The sequence below is a fragment of the Spinacia oleracea genome, chromosome 2 (assembly GCF_020520425.1).
Source record: "Spinacia oleracea cultivar Varoflay chromosome 2, BTI_SOV_V1, whole genome shotgun sequence".
Lineage (NCBI taxonomy): Eukaryota > Viridiplantae > Streptophyta > Magnoliopsida > Caryophyllales > Amaranthaceae > Spinacia > Spinacia oleracea.
Genome location: NC_079488.1, coordinates 43,452,026 through 43,467,925, shown reverse-complemented (window position 1 = coordinate 43,467,925; position 15,900 = coordinate 43,452,026). Strand labels below are relative to the sequence as shown.

The window sequence follows — 15,900 nt, the reverse complement described above, 5'->3', positions numbered from 1 at the left end:
AATATTTCAACCATTGATTAACCAAGTTGGCTGCCGCGTGCGTAGCCCGCGGAGGCCCAACTAGTTTAATATAAATACAAATTTTGGACTTAATTAGAGTTTTGGACTCTAAAAAGTTCAGTTCAATCCAGTCTAAAAATAATTGGACTTAAAAATTGAGTTCGATTCCAATCCAAAGAATTTCAAGTCGATCCAGTCTGACACGTTTGAATTGACCAAATCGAAAGACTTTTCTCAATCCACTTAATCCCCATAATCCCCATGATAATTACAGGTCGACACATGCCCGACCGTATAATCCCCATAATCCCCATGATAATTACAAGTCGACACATGCCCGACCGTATAATCCCCATGTAAGGCCCGTAGTATCTCGTACCTTAACAGGCCGTGCCTCCTGTTGGATATGATTTTCAAACAACACGAAAGAAGCAACGGATATAGGTTTATAGGGTCGAAAAAATGCTTTAAAAGGAGCAAGGAGACTAGAGCATGTTTTAAGAACACAATATAAAAGAACTTTTATCGAGCTAATAGTTTTACAGATTCTTCACTTATAGTAGTACTTCAGAACAAACACCTATGAAGATGCAAAAAAGAAACAAAAAAAAAAAGAGCGTTTACGCCCAAAAAAACTGGCCTTACAACATAGTACAACGTTGTACTCGTACAAGTTACAAGTAGTTTTATAAAACCTAAAAACGACGAGAACCTAATTATACATAATTCAGTATGATGTTTGGAGCATTCAAACTATAACAGAGTAAGTAAAAAATCGTTACATCAAGCTCCAGTCACCACCGCGGATACCATTGTGTTCATACCGCACATACCATGACCTCTGCACAGTTTATAGTATCCATTTTCTCCCCATTTTGTGCCCCATGAGTTTTTTATTATCCAATACGGCTTGTACCCGAGCCTGAGGATGGAGTAGCCCTTCGATCCATATCCCACTAGCAATACACCGTGGTTTACCCATCGCTTACCGCATATTAGGGGACATGATACTCCTCCAATGTATGTTTGCATGAACACAGCATTCAACCCAACTAGTACATGATAATTTAACCAACAAAAATCATATCATTGTCAATCCCACAATATCACAATATATAAAAACATCTCATTTCGGAACAGTTTGCTACATTTGATTCTTTAGTCAAATTATCAACTTCGTTTTAGTGGTCAACACATACAAGTACTATACTACTACCTCCGTTTCAAAATAATCTCCATGCTTTTCGTTTTAGTCCATTTCACCGTATTTTTAATTGTGCTCTTTTCTATTTTTAAACATGTTTCTTACCTCTCTTACTCTACAAGATTTACAACTTTCACTAACTTTCTCTTACTTTATTCATTTATTTTGTTACACCCACCCAAACACATATATAGCTTTATCTATATTTTATTATATTCACCCACTTTTTTACACATATGTTATTTTGAAGTTTTAAAGTTTTACTTTTCTGAACTTGTAGAAAGTCATTTGCCTATATTTTTGAGATTAAGGTGTCAAGTTAATACGATACGGAGTACCCGTAAGCTAAGGCGAAAAAGTAAAAAAACACATATTATCAATAGTATGTTGTCTATGGAAATGTTATGAGCAAACACATTCATCATAAACTTCACCTAGAAGAGCACCTGAGCACTTGTATCTAGTAATTAAGCATATGTTAATAAGACAGACCTGCAAGAGGACCACGATTAACAAGATAAGCTGCAATTTGTTCTTCGTCGATTGGGATAGTAGTAAAGTTTGCAACTTTAACAGCCACCTTGTTGGGGTCAAATTGGCATTTGCCCTGTTTGCCACTATAAGGGTAAGCGCGTTCCTCTTCAAGGCCTCCTGCCTCCATTAAATAGTTATAGGCATTGGTCATAAGACCCCCATGACAACCATTGTCACACTCGGTTTTCTTTCTCGCGTCACACTTGACAACATTAGCACAACATTAATATGAAGTCCGAAAATAAATCATTCCCTTAATTAGTGATGAAGAGTAGTTATACTCTGTACTAATTGGTTAATAGAGTATATAGCTTAATTAATTACCTTATGATCACAATCCACGAGCTGTTGTTCGCTGAGATTCAAAAGCTTGCCTGTCGCGACAAAATTAGCTCCTTCAATAGCTCCCGTGGTGCTAAAAGCCCAACAAGATCCACAAGTCCCCTGATTGAACATCACAAATAAATCCTTTACTAACACATGATGTACATAAGATAGTCATAGGAAGTTATAATTAAGACTAAGCACTCTTAACTACATAAATTACGGTAACTTGGTAAATAAGACGTTGGAGAAATTTGCTTGTACCGAGCATTATATTATCGACTTCCATTCCTTTGCAAAGTAGGCCAAAGTAAAAAGAGTAGCTTTACGTCTGAGTGGTCTTCAATGGACAGAACCAGATGATCGATCACGAGCTAACTAAATGCAGTCTACACAAGCATTCACCATACTCTTGTTCGTCTCGTAGGCGACCTATGGTTTTAACAGGTAAACAACATATTTTTCAGCCGTTTAATGATCCTTTTGGTTCCATTTAATTTGTCCAAACTTATCTTATATGACGTACTGCTAGTATGAGATTATTGTCTAAAAAGCTTATTTTATCTAGAATAAGCTATGTGTGTGTAAAATTTTCGGGATTTTTCAAAAGGGAATGCAAATGAACCTCCCATTTTTTTAATCCCAAGATTTGGCACATATGAAACTCGGTCACCCGAGGTATTAGGCTAGTAAAACTCACCTGGGTCAGATTGGGTATTAAGGAGTAGAGCTGTCAAAACAGATCATCGGGTCGGGTCCGGATCAGGTCATCTCGGGTCTCGGGTCATCATCAGGTCGGGTTACATCGGGTCACTTTATCACTCAGGTGCAGGTCAGGTTCGGTCGGATTGTTTTTCGGTCAGGTCATGTCAGGTTTTTTTCCCACTTTGGGTACAAGTCGGGTTTGGGTCGAGTCATGTACTCATGTTCGGGTCGAGTTCAATTTCGGGTTTGGGTCTTATATAGTCGGGTTTGAATCGATTTATCTCGGGTTAGGGGTCAAGTCCAGATCGGATAATTTTTGGGTCGCAGGCCAGATTCACTCTCGGACACGGGTTAAGATCGAGTCTATATCTAATTAATCATCTTAAAATATTCAAGCGTAAAATATTTACTCCACATGCCAAGTCATAACATGTTATTGGTAAAAATCGGGTTAAGGTCATTGTCGAGTATCAAATCGGGTTCGAAATACTATTCAATCAGGTTAGTTCGATTATCGGTTATCTTTTGGTAGGGTGTCGGTTCGGGTCATACAACGTCGGGTTAAAATCGGTTATCGATTTTTTCGGGTCAGGTACATGTCGGGTTTCGGGTTACCTATTTTTGCCAAAATTTTGGGTCATGGTCCATTACGGGTTTGGTCGGTACAGGTCGGATTAGTTTTTGATAGCTCTAGGGGGAGTACTAAAGTGTAGCTAGCCTCTAACCAACAAATATGAGTGTCCCCACCACCCACAAAAGGTAGAGTTACTCATCTTGTTTTAAGCTGAAAACTCATCAAGTCTTATTGAATACATATGAGTGTTCGTTTTCAAGTCTTATAGAATACATAAGAGTGTTCAGAGCTACTCCTTTTATTGTCGTATAGTTTTAAGGTCATATAGTTTTAAGGTGAAACATAATCGAGTCTACAGAATAGATAATTGCTGACAGCCAGCTCTGGCTATACCCCCCAAAAACGACGCGCTCATATTGTTTGTTCATTCTTGTCGACTGTTTGTTCTTTTTTATTGTACTATTTGTTCATTCTTATTGTACTGATTGTTCTTTCTTGTTGTATTGTTTGTTCTTTCATGTTGTTTTTTAAATTTATCATCAAATTTTCATAATTGTTGTATTTTTTGTTATTTCTTCTGGAATTTTATGTTCTTTTTTATATTGTTTGTTCTTTCTTGTTTATTTGTTTGTTTATAATAATCATATGGTTAATGTTCATAATTAAATTCTTCATTAATCTTTTATTCTTTCTTTTTGTATTGTTTGTTCTTTCTTGTTGTACTGTTTGTTATTTCTTGTTGTTTTTTAAATTCATTCATAAAACTTATTGTTGTATTGTTTGTTCTTTCATGCTGGCTTTAAAATTCATCATAAAATTGTTCATAATTGTTGTATTGTTTGTTCTTTTTTCTGGAATTTTATGTTCTTTTTTATATTGTTTGTTCTTTTTTGTTGAATTATTTGTTCTTTCTTGTTTATTTGTTTGTTCATAATAATTATTTGCTTTATTGTTTGTTCTTTCTTGTTGTATTGTTTGTTCTTTCATGTTGGCTTTAAAATTCATCATAAAATTGTTCATAATTGTTGTATTGTTTGTTCTTTTTTCTGAAATTTTATGTTCTTTTTTATATTGTTTGTTCTTTTTTGTTGAATTATTTGTTTGTTCACAATAAATATATGGTTAATGTTCATAATGAAATTGTTCACTTCATTGGTCTTTTATGTTTTTACAAGCGCCTATATTGTTTATTTCTAAATAAATAAATAAATGTTCATTTCCAAAATAGTAAATGTTCATTCCAAATAAATAAATAAATATTCTTTTCCGAAATAGTAAATGTTCATTTCCGAAATAGTAAATGCTCATTTTTGTAGTGTGTTTCCAAATAAATAAATAAATGTTCATTTCCAAAATAGTAAATGTTCATTCCAAATAAATAAATAAACGTTCATTTTCGAAATAGTAAATGTTCATTTTTGTACCAGTATTTGTTCTTTCTTGTTTTATTGTTTGTTCTTTCATGTTGGCTTTAAAATTCATCATAAAATTGTTCATAATTGTTGTTTTGGTTGTTCTTTTTTCTGGAATTTTATGTTCTTTTTTATATTGTTTGTTCTTTTTTGTTGAATTATTTGTTCTTTCTTGTTTATTTGTTTGTTCACAATAAATATATGGTTAATGTTCATAATGAAATTGTTCACTTCATTGGTCTTTTATGTTTTTACAAGCGCCTATATTGTTTATTTCCAAATAAATACATAAATGTTCATATCCAAAATAGTAAATGTTCATTCCAAATAAATAAATAAATGTTTATTTCCGAAATAGTAAATGCTCATTTTTGTAGTTTATTTCCAAATAAATAAATAAATGTTCATTTCCAAAATAGTAAATGTTCATTCCAAATAAATAAATAAATGTTCATTTTCGAAATAGTAAATGTTCATTTTTGTACCAGTATATTAATGTTCATTTTAAATAACACAAAACGACATCGTTTTGGATGTATAGCCAAAAATTTGCGCAGAACAGACACTCCCTCTTGAGTGAGGTATGGCCCACAGGCCCAGACCGTACTTAACAACTACACATAAAATCAGAGTTTCTAAATTAATATTCGCACGAATGTACCAAGAGCTAGTAGATTAAATATGGTAACATACAATTGACTTGTTCATTCCCCTTGTATGTATGTTCAGTTCTAGACTTCTAGTGAGGTTATGTTAGTCTGCAATAGTCAAAATAAATGAAAACAAAGCTCAAAAATGATGTATACCTGCATCTTGACATCAGTAACAGCCCCTTTCTCCCTCCAATCAAAACTCTTTGGTAAACCCCGAACATCTAATCGAGGTGCCACCGCCCTACCAACCACCTCATTATTCACCGCATCACCACCATGACGACCATCTAAATCCGGCTTCAGCCCCATGAACGTGGTTTGGAACTCCTCCGGAGACAAGTCCATAAACGGCGTAACACCGTGGACCGCCGTGGGGTCCAACGCCTGATGCTCCGCGGCACGGACCAAATTCCTCGCAAAGATCGCCAACCTCCGAACATACTCTTCCCTTGTACTATACTCTTTCCCATGCTCCCTCATAAAACTCACAAACTTCCTCTCTGCTCCTACCAAATTCCTATTCTCCGTCACTTGGTATATCAAATTATTACTTTTAGAATTGTTATAAATTTGAGATCTGGCTATTACAATCAAACTCAGTGTTATAACGAAGGTTAATGCATCGTTTAATGTTAAACTCTTTCCTATGACCATCTTATATGCTAAATATTTTACTTTGTTTTAATTGAGAGGTTGCAAAATTGGCTTTTGTTTTGCCAATATTTGCAATTTAATTTGGGATAGGATTTGATTTGGTTGTTTGATGAATGGGCAGTATATCCGTATAACGTGATAAACTGCGGTATTTTCAATGTTGGCAGTGGCAGTATTGTACGTGTAACTGTTATTGCATGCAGCATGCCACGTGGAGGTGTTATATGTAGGAACATATAGATGCATAAAGCGGAATTTCAGGAAACAATTTCCTAACATCTATCACAGGATCTCATGCATAACAATAGTATAGATCAGATTAAGTCGAAAGAATAATCACCTTTGAAGCGTGTTCTCCCGTTCGTATGCAAGCTTCGAAGATCTTAGAGCCCCACTTGTTGCTCCTCTACTCAGTCCACAAGCACGAATTGAATCCCACGTATGCTAGTACGGAAGAGAACGATCACAATCTGTCTCTTGCTTTGTTTGGGATGTACGGCGTTTAGAGAATTAGAATTAGGGTTTTGGTGTTTTCCTTTTTGTCAGATATTGAATGAACGTGATTTCTAAATCCCTGACATTATAACTATTATAATGTGAGAGTTTTAGGTTAACACAAAACCAAAGCCCAACATTCTTCCCTTAACAGACCGGTTGCCATCGGGCCTTTTGGGCCCATTCCAATTAATGCTTATATGTGTGACCTTATAGGATTAATATATTTTAGTTGTAGGTCCAATCAATATTGTCCTGCTAATCACATTTATTCTCTAGCAAGCAAATATGATTACTAAAATAATTAACTTATTATCTTCATAATTAATTCCTATTTATATTTAGTAATTGCCGGAAATGTCTAAGGACATAATTCCTTCATTATATGGCTCCAACACTCCTTTTCTCTGGAGAGTAAGACTAGCGAGTGGCTTATTGCATCGGGGTGCATGGAAGAGTTGTATACTTTGGACTTTGAATTTGGATCCTTGCATATGCATCCTCCTGGTAAAAAAAAAAATAACCTCGGAGCTTCAATCATTAGTTTAAATTTTTGGTTGAGTTATTCCTTTAACATGGTAACAGAGTCAGTGTGATACAAAGATCGCGAGTTCAATCTCATCCATCCCTCCTTTTAAAGTGAAACTTTTCGCGCTGGATATGAGGAGGCCTATGTTGCATCCACACTTCAAGCCTAAAGGGCTTTCATGCATGTAAGGGGGCGTGATAGAGTTAAAAAATAATCTTGAGACTTCAACCATCACCTTAAGCTTTTGGTTGAGTTGGTCATTTGACAATAAAATTAGATTACATAAATGATTACTTATGCGTAATGGCGAAGCCAGAAATCATTCTACCAGGGAGGGGTTATTAGAATTTTAGCTATAGTCGAGTGAAATTTGAATTTCGAAATTTTGTCTTTAAAAGTTGTACTTTCTCCGTTCTGAAAATATCGCACCATTTGTTTTTTACACTATTCACATTACGAATTTGGCCATTTTTTGTGATTCGTATGTAAGGAAATTTTAGTCATGTGGGGTCATGTTAGATCCGTATCGATATATATTTTCTAAATATTAATTTTTTATAATTTTTACTTGCACATGATTTGAGATATAAGAGTCAAAATAATGGTTAGAAGCGTAAAAGTCAGGCATGGTGCGATATTTTTGGAAAGAAGGAAGTATAAAAGTTGTTACTTCGTATAATGTAGCCTTAAAATCCAAAATCGGTCCAGTCAACTGATCTATTCAAAATGGATCTGGCACGAATGGATCGTAAGAAAATTAAATAAGGCGTATAAATCAAATGGACTAATTTAATTTCACATAATAAGTTAATTTTCAATAAAGAAAGTCGTTGATAGTGGGGTACTCCGGGTGATTGTTTTGGTGTAATATTCACGGGTTAGGTAAAGGAAATGAAAATAACATGGATATTTAGGGTGAGAATGAAGGAGATAAAGATCATGATTAAAATTATATTTATTATAAAAGTAAAGAGAAAAGGAGAAAGAGCAAGAGAGAAACTCTATGTCGGTTATCTAATTATTCATCCATATCCGTAGACATATATATAATATATATGAAGGAAATAATGCCCTTGGTCCAAGTATGCATTCAATGTTAAGTCTAATAAATGCGGTTCAGTATTAATTAACAAGTTAATAATTCAGTGAGATCAAGTGAGCTGAATGCCTAGCTAGAGGCCGCTTCAGTTCAAGTGGAATTAATGATATTAATCCACAGCTTACTCTTGACTGAACCCGTAGGGTCACACAAATAGTACGTAAACGGATCAAGTATTTAATGGCATTAAATACTCCATCTATGGATATTCGGAATCGACGATCTTGGTTTCAGTGGGAGCTGAGATCGTCACAGGCAAGAAATGAATACTCCGGAAACGATGATATTGCCGGAAACGGAAATATGGATCGTATCGGAAATATAAATATTATCCAAGTCGTATATGTTGCCGGAAACGGAAACATGGTACGTATCGGAAAATATTATCGGAAATGGAAATATTGCCAGAATCGGAAATATTGCCGGAAACGGAAATATTGTCAGAATCGGAAATATTATCGGAATCGGAAAATAATTCCGGAAACGGAAATATTAAATATTTGTTCGAAACGGAAATTAATTCCGGAATCGAAAATATTAAATATTGTTCGTATCGGAAATGAATTCCGGAATCGGGAATTTAATCGGAAGCGTATCGTACGAATTAGCATCGGACGAGGCCCGCTAGACGAAGGCCCAGCACGAAGCCAGGCCGTCGCCCAGCGAGCCAACGCGCACCAGCGCACGCCAAGCCTCGACCAGGCCCAGCGCAAGGCCAGGCCCAGCCAAGGCCTTGGGCGCGCGCGCGGGAGCACAGCAGTGGCCGAGCGCTGTGCGCCTAGCGTGGGCCGCAAGGCTTGCGCGGGTGTACGGTGCTCGTGCAATGCTTGTGCGGGAATCCTGAAGCAATCAGGATTCGAAGTGTGATTAAATCCTAAAACTATTAGATAATGATTATTTAATTAGAGTCCTAGTAGGGTTATAATTAAATAAATTAGTATCCTAATAGGATTCCAAAACCCTTTCCATAACTCTATAAATAAGTGCCTAGGGTCACATATTTTCATAGATTATTCAAGTATTCAAAGTGAGTTTTTGAGAGAAAATTCAGACACATTTCTTGACTATAAGTGCCGAAAATCTTTAGTACCTTAAGGGCGATTCTAGTTGGTCAATCTTAAGGCGGATCCGGACGTGCTGTGGACTATCTACGGAGGGACGACACTTGGAGTCCTAAAGACTTGTTCTTGTTCGGTTCGGGCGCAGCTAGGGAAGGCACGCAACAAAGAGTATGCATCTAAACTATGCTATATGATTATGTGTAAATAATATGTATTCCTGGCTAAATGGTTTTTCCGCATGATTTATGAATTGTCATATGTATCATAACCTAACAATATACATATACATATATCATATAGGGGTAAGGGTATAATGGTCATCCATCCTAATATATTTTATAACACTCCCCCTTGGATGTCCATTATCCAAAACAATACAATGCCTTATAATGCGCATGAAATGCTGCCTCATTAAAAACCTTACCAGGAAAACCCAGTGGGAAAAATCATGGTTAAGGGAAAAAAAGTGCAGCGCGTATTTACTCCCCCTAATGACAACATCACTGAAGATCTTTGAGACGACGCAATCCAATGAGGTGAATCAACTTTTTAAATGTGATAGTAGGAAGCGCCTTAGTAAACAAATCTGCCAAATTTTCCCTTGAACGAATATGCAAGACATTTATATCGCCATTCTTCTGAAGTTCATGATTGAAAAAGAATTTTGGTGAGATGTGCTTTGTTCTATCACCTTTGATGTATCCTTCCTTAAGCCGTGTAATACATGCTGCATTATCCTCATATAAAATTGTTGGTGCCTCTTTCGCGGAAGATAAACCACAATCTTCTCTTATATGCTGAATCACAGACCTTAGCCATACACATTCACGACTAGCCTCATGAATTGCTAAAATCTCAGAATGGTTAGAGGAAGTAGCCGCAATAGTTTGCTTCATAGAACGCCAAGAAATGGTAGTACCTCCACATGTGAAAAGATATCCAGTTTGTGATCGACCATTATGAGGATCAGATAAATACCCTGCATCTGCAAAACCAACTAAACCTTCTTTTGATAAATTAGGAAAGAACAAACCCATATCTCTAGTACCTTGTAGATAACGAAGTACATGTTTAATCCCATTCCAATGCCTCCGGGTTGGGCATGAGCTAAACCTTGCTAACAAATTCACAGAAAATGATATGTCAGGTCTTGTATGACTAGCAAGATACATCAATGCCCCAATTGCACTTAAGTATGGTACTTCAGGACCAAGAATTTCTTCATCATTTTCCCGAGGATGAAAAGGGTCCTTCCACTTCAAGTGATCTTCACCATAGACATCTTATCCACTTCAAGTGATCTTACAACCATAGGGTCCTTATCCACAAGAATAGGATCACTCTTATAGCCTTCCTTCAACAAGTACTCACTAAGGCGATTATACCACATACGCCCTGATTGTTTCAATCCATATAGAGATCTATTCAATTGATAGAGAAATGTTCTTGAGAACTTGATTTTGTTGCTTCTGGCAACTTAAATCCGTCTAGGATTTTCATATAGATATCATTATCCAGTGGCCCATACAAATAAGCTGTGACTACATCCATTAAGCGTAAGTCAAGTCCCTCTCTCATTGCCAGACTAATTATATATCTAAAAGTTGTTGCATCCACCACAGGAGAATATGTCTCCTCATAATCAATTCCAGGTTTTTGTGAGAATCCTTGTGCAACTAATCTTGCTTTATATCTTTCAATATCACCATTTTCATTTTTCTTTCGCACAAAGACCCATTTATGTCCCACTGACTTTACATCTGCAGGTGTACGGACTACAAGTCCAAATACTTTTCTTTTTGCAAGAGATTTCAATTCTGATTCAATTGCTTCCTTCCACTTTGGCCAATCATCTCTATGTCTACATTCTTCAATAGACTTTGGTTCATGATCCTCATCATTATCCATAACATCTAATGCTACATTGCATGCAAAAACATCATCGACGTCGATTTGGTTTCGGTTCCATGTAATTCCAGACATGATATAATTTATCAAAATTTCTTCATTATCAGGTACCTGAATTTCATCTTCTATCATGTCTAAAGTCTCTTCTGGAGATCCTTTAAAATTGACCGTATCCTCGATTTGACCATCATCAACTATTGCTCCTTTCCTTTTACGAGGATTCTTGCCTTTGGAACCTATTGGTCTTTCACGCTTCTGGCGTGCCTTAGACTCATTAACAACATTATTTTGTCCTTCTGGGACATCAATCTTAATTGGAGCATTCACAGTTGGTATATGTGACTTAGTCACTCTCTTCGGGTCAGTAAAAACGTCTGGCAACTGATTTGCTAATCTTTGTAAATGAATTATCTTTTGAACTTCTAGTTCACATTGCTTAGTACGAGGATCAAAATGAGACAATGATAATTGATTCCAACTAATTTCTTTCTCCAGCTGTTTGTTTTCTCCCCCTAAACCTGGGAAAACTGACTCATTAAAATGGCAATCAGCAAAACGAGCCTTAAATAAATCACCTGTAGTTGGCTCAAGATATTTGATTATTGATAGGGAATCAAATCCAACATATATTCCCAACCTCCTTTGAGGACCCATCTTGGAGCGTTGTGGTGGAGCTATAGGGACATAAACTGCACATCCAAAAATTCTAAGATGGGATATATTTGGTTCCTGACCAAAAACCAATTGTGATGGGGAGAACTTATGATAATTTTTTGGCCTGATGCGAATCAATGCTGCTACATGTAATATAGCATGTCCCCAAGCAGAAATTGGGAGTTTAGATTTCATTAGTAACGGTCTAGCAATCAACTAAATGCGTTTAATTGTATTAACATGTGCTACAGGATGTTCAACATTTATCCCAATGGACATGCAATCATCATTGAAAGATTGAGAAGTAAATTCACCAGCATTATCAAGACGAATAGACTTGATAGGAGTATTTGGAAAATATGCTCGTAGTTTAATCAATTGAGAAAGTAATCTCGCAAACGCCAGGTTGCGAGATGATAACAAACATACATGTGACCATCTAGTCGATGCATCGATTAAAACCTTAAAGTATCTAAAGGTCCACATGGGGGATGTATTGGTCCATAAATATCCCCTTGTATACGTTCCAGAAAATTGATTGATTCAAAATTTATCTTAGCTGGTGATGGCCGAATTATCAACTTTCCTTGTGAGCAAGCAACACATGAAAAATTATTAGAGAGAATCTGCTGGCTCTTTAATGAATGCCCACAAGAATTTTCAATGATTTTTCGCATCATAATTGAACCGGGATGGCCTAACCGGTCATGCCAAACTATGAAGCTATCAGTAAACCTCTGGTTTACTATAGCATGTGTTTCTATAGAATTAATTCTCGTGTAGTACAAACCAGTGGAGAATGTAGGTAATCTCTCCAAGACAGTCTTTGTGACATTGGTTATGCTCGTGATTTGAAGGAATTCATCATTTCCTTCACTAATTGTCTCATTATGATAACCATTACTTCGAATATCTTTAAAACTCAATAAATTTTTTTGAAACTTGGGAGATCGAATATAATGCATCAATGATGACAAATTTAGTTCCCATAAGAAACAATATATTTGCTCTTCCGGAGCCTTCTATAATATTTGTACTACCCGATATAGTACTCACACTAGTTTTTCTCATCATCAATTGAGAGAAATATTTCTTATTCTTAAGTATAGTATGATTAGTTGCACTGTCTGCAAGACACAATTCTTCATCATTTATTTCCCACTGACCTTGAGAGGTATTCATATTCTTCAAGGAAATAAAAATATGTATCACAATACTAAACATGTTTAAAATAACCATTTATAAAATAAAAACACCCAGAATAATACAATATCTTAGAAAGAACACAAAATATAAAGTCATATTACAATCACAAAGTTCACAACATAAACACATAATGTCATATTTAAACTACTACAAGTTTATATCAAATCCAACACAATATATTAAAAGCTTAATTATTCCCTTCAGGGGAAGTAAAGAAATCTGCAACTTCTAGGTGAGTTGTATCACATTCAAAATGACCTTCGCAATCTTCAAATACAAGATTGGTCTCAACATTCTTTCCTTTCTTCTTCAATGATGATTGATAAAGGTCAACAAGGTGTTTTGGCGTACGACATACGCGTGACCAATGGCCTTTTCCTCCACAACGATAACAAACACTAGTCACATTGTCACTTTTTACTTTCTCACCTTTACCATCTTTGCGGTCCCACTTCTGGTGGGAATGTGAGCTCTTGTAATAACCTCCACGACCTCTACCATAGCCACCAAAACCACGTCCACGCCCACGGCCTCGCCATTGGCCACAACCACGACCACTGCTGCTGGCATGGTCTTTATTCTTTGATACTTTCCCATTATGGGATGTCACATTCGCTTCAGGGAATGGAGTTGAGCCAGTAGGGCGTGCTTCATGATTTTTCATTAACCGCTCATTATTTTGTTCAGCCACAAGAAGACAAGATATCAATTCAGAATATTTTTTAAAACCTTTTTCTCGATACTGTGTCTGCAGGACAATATTGTTTGCATGAAAAGTTGAGTATGTTTTTTCTAACATATCTGCATCAGTAATTTTCTCTCCACATAATTTCAGTTGAGAAGTAATTTTAAACATGGCTGAGTTATATTCACTCACAGATTTAGAATCTTGTAATCTTAAATGCAACCAATCATAACGAGCCTTTGGCAATATCACAGTTTTTTGGTGGTCATACCTTTCCTTTAGATTACTCCAAAGGATTTGCGGGTCTTTAACTGTCAGATACTCAGTTTTAAGCCCCTCGTGGAGGTGATGACGAAGAAATATCATAGCTTTAGCTTTATCTTGACATGTTGCTTTATTTCCTTCTTTTATTGTGTCACCAACTCCTTTTGCATCCAGGTATATTTCAGCATCTAACACCCATGATAAATAATTTTTCCCAGTAATATCAAGGGCCACAATCTCAAGTTTTGCTAGGTTTGACATTGTTCACTATATTAGATAATATAATAAATTAGAAATTAAGAAATAATAAAATTCACACTAAACCATAATTATTATTAATGCTAACATAATTATACATACCACATATAATACTACTACATACTTCACTATGCATGGTACAATGATGTCGATTTAACAAAATTGAACTTTAACAAAATTAAACCAACATCAAAACGGCAGTATGTATATATGTTTCATGATTTAATAAATAAATATATGCTTGATACTTTGCACTGATTAAACTCACAAATCAAACAATTAAATCAAACTTTACTGTATACTCGTAGCCGATTTGAGGAGAAGGCATGTAGTTAATACAAAATTCCGGGTACGAAGTACTACGTATCAAATAATTTTGCACATATTAAATAGAGGTTGCACAACTAACCAACTAACCATGTTAATTGCCATCAAACATCAACTTGCAATTCCATTCAAAAGTGTAAACCATATCAAAAAGCAAAAATTGTAAGCAATAATTACAAGTTACCAAAGATTAGGGAAACATCAAACATCGTAACAACAACAACAACAAAAAATAAAAATAATAATAATAATAATAATAATAATAATAATAATAATATGTCAGAAATGAGCTAAATGCAACCCATATTGTACTCATCCCCAAAGTGAAGAACCCAATGTCAATGTCGGAATTTCGCCCTATTAGCCTGTGCAATGTGTTACAAAATTATTTCGAAAATGCTAACTAATAGGATGAAATTATTCCTGTCCGATATTATCTCTCTCAATCAGAGCGCATTTACACCAGGCAGACTTATAACGGATAATACTCTAGTGGTATATGAAACTTTCCACTACATGAATAGCGTCTGTTCCGGTAAAAAATGGTGCATGGCAGTAAAACTTGATATGAGTAAAGCTTACGATCGAGTCGAGTGGGTATTTCTGGAAAAGGTTATGGAGAGGTTGGGTTTTGATGGTAGATGGGTGAAGTTAATAATGAGGTGTGTGTCGTCTGTGTCCCATGCAGTAGTCATCAACGGAGACCCCTCTGATGTTTTTGTGGCCGGGAGAGGTCTAAGGCAAGGAGACCCCCTTTCTCCGTATTTGTTTATACTTTGTGCGGAGGTCTTTTCCCATCTCATTCAATTGGAAGTGGGAATATGTTCTCTAAAAGGCATTCGGGTTTGTAGGGGTGCGCCGGAAGTCTCCCATTTGTTATTTGCGGACGACAACATCATTTTCTGTAGGGCGGAGGACAGAGACGCTCAAGCAATCCGGAGGGTATTACAACGATACAGTGATGCATCAGGCCAAGAAGTCAACTAATAAATCAGAGGTGTCCTTTAGTTCGAAGATACTAGATGACAGGAGAAGAGAGCTTGCTGGTGCGCTTGAAGTGAAGTTGGTGGAGTCCCATGGGAGGTATTTAGGTATGCCTACATTTGTAGGAAGAGCAAAATCTCAAGCCTTTAACTTTTTGAGAGAGAGAGTGTGGAAGAGACTAAAGGGGTGGAAACAACAACTCTTATCGTTCGCGGGTAGGGAAGTCTTACTAAAGGCGGTTGTCCAAGCGGTACCTACTTATATAATGAGTTTGTTCAGACTACCTATTGGTCTTTGTCACGACATTAAGAAAATGATGGCTAGATTTTGGTGGGGATGTAAAGAGGAGGAGAGGAAATTTTTTTGGGTA

The 15,900-nt window shown here is 36.1% G+C and overlaps 2 protein-coding genes across 2 annotated transcripts; both read right to left on the bottom strand.

The window, feature by feature from the left end:
* Window positions 1–493: 493 nt before the first annotated feature.
* Window positions 494–6,186, bottom strand: LOC110798765 (probable cysteine protease RD19D). Its single transcript, XM_022003963.2, has 4 exons — window positions 5,560–6,186; window positions 2,063–2,182; window positions 1,697–1,940; window positions 494–1,052 (listed from the first exon to the last, which is right to left on the bottom strand). The coding sequence occupies exons 1-4, from the start codon at window positions 6,058–6,060 to the stop codon at window positions 784–786; spliced, it is 1,134 nt and encodes a 377-aa protein (XP_021859655.2). The 5' UTR covers window positions 6,061–6,186; the 3' UTR covers window positions 494–783.
* A 7,013-nt stretch (window positions 6,187–13,199) lies between these two features.
* LOC110798763 (uncharacterized) lies at window positions 13,200–14,222 on the bottom strand. The gene has a single exon (XM_022003961.2). The coding sequence runs from the start codon at window positions 14,220–14,222 to the stop codon at window positions 13,200–13,202; it is 1,023 nt and encodes a 340-aa protein (XP_021859653.2).
* Between the last annotated feature and the right edge of the window lie 1,678 nt (window positions 14,223–15,900).

Excerpts from the sequence above, each read along its gene's own strand:
- LOC110798765 (XM_022003963.2), bottom strand. The coding sequence starts at position 6,060 with ATGGTCATAGGAAAGAGTTTAACATTAAACGATGCATTAACCTTCGTT. Across the intron at positions 2,183-5,559 it reads TTACTGATGTCAAGATGCAG|GGGACTTGTGGATCTTGTTG; the intron begins GTATACATCATT and ends ATGTTCAATCAG. Across the intron at positions 1,053-1,696 it reads TAATCGTGGTCCTCTTGCAG|TTGGGTTGAATGCTGTGTTC; the intron begins GTCTGTCTTATT and ends ATCATGTACTAG.
- LOC110798763 (XM_022003961.2), bottom strand. The coding sequence starts at position 14,222 with ATGTCAAACCTAGCAAAACTTGAGATTGTGGCCCTTGATATTACTGGG.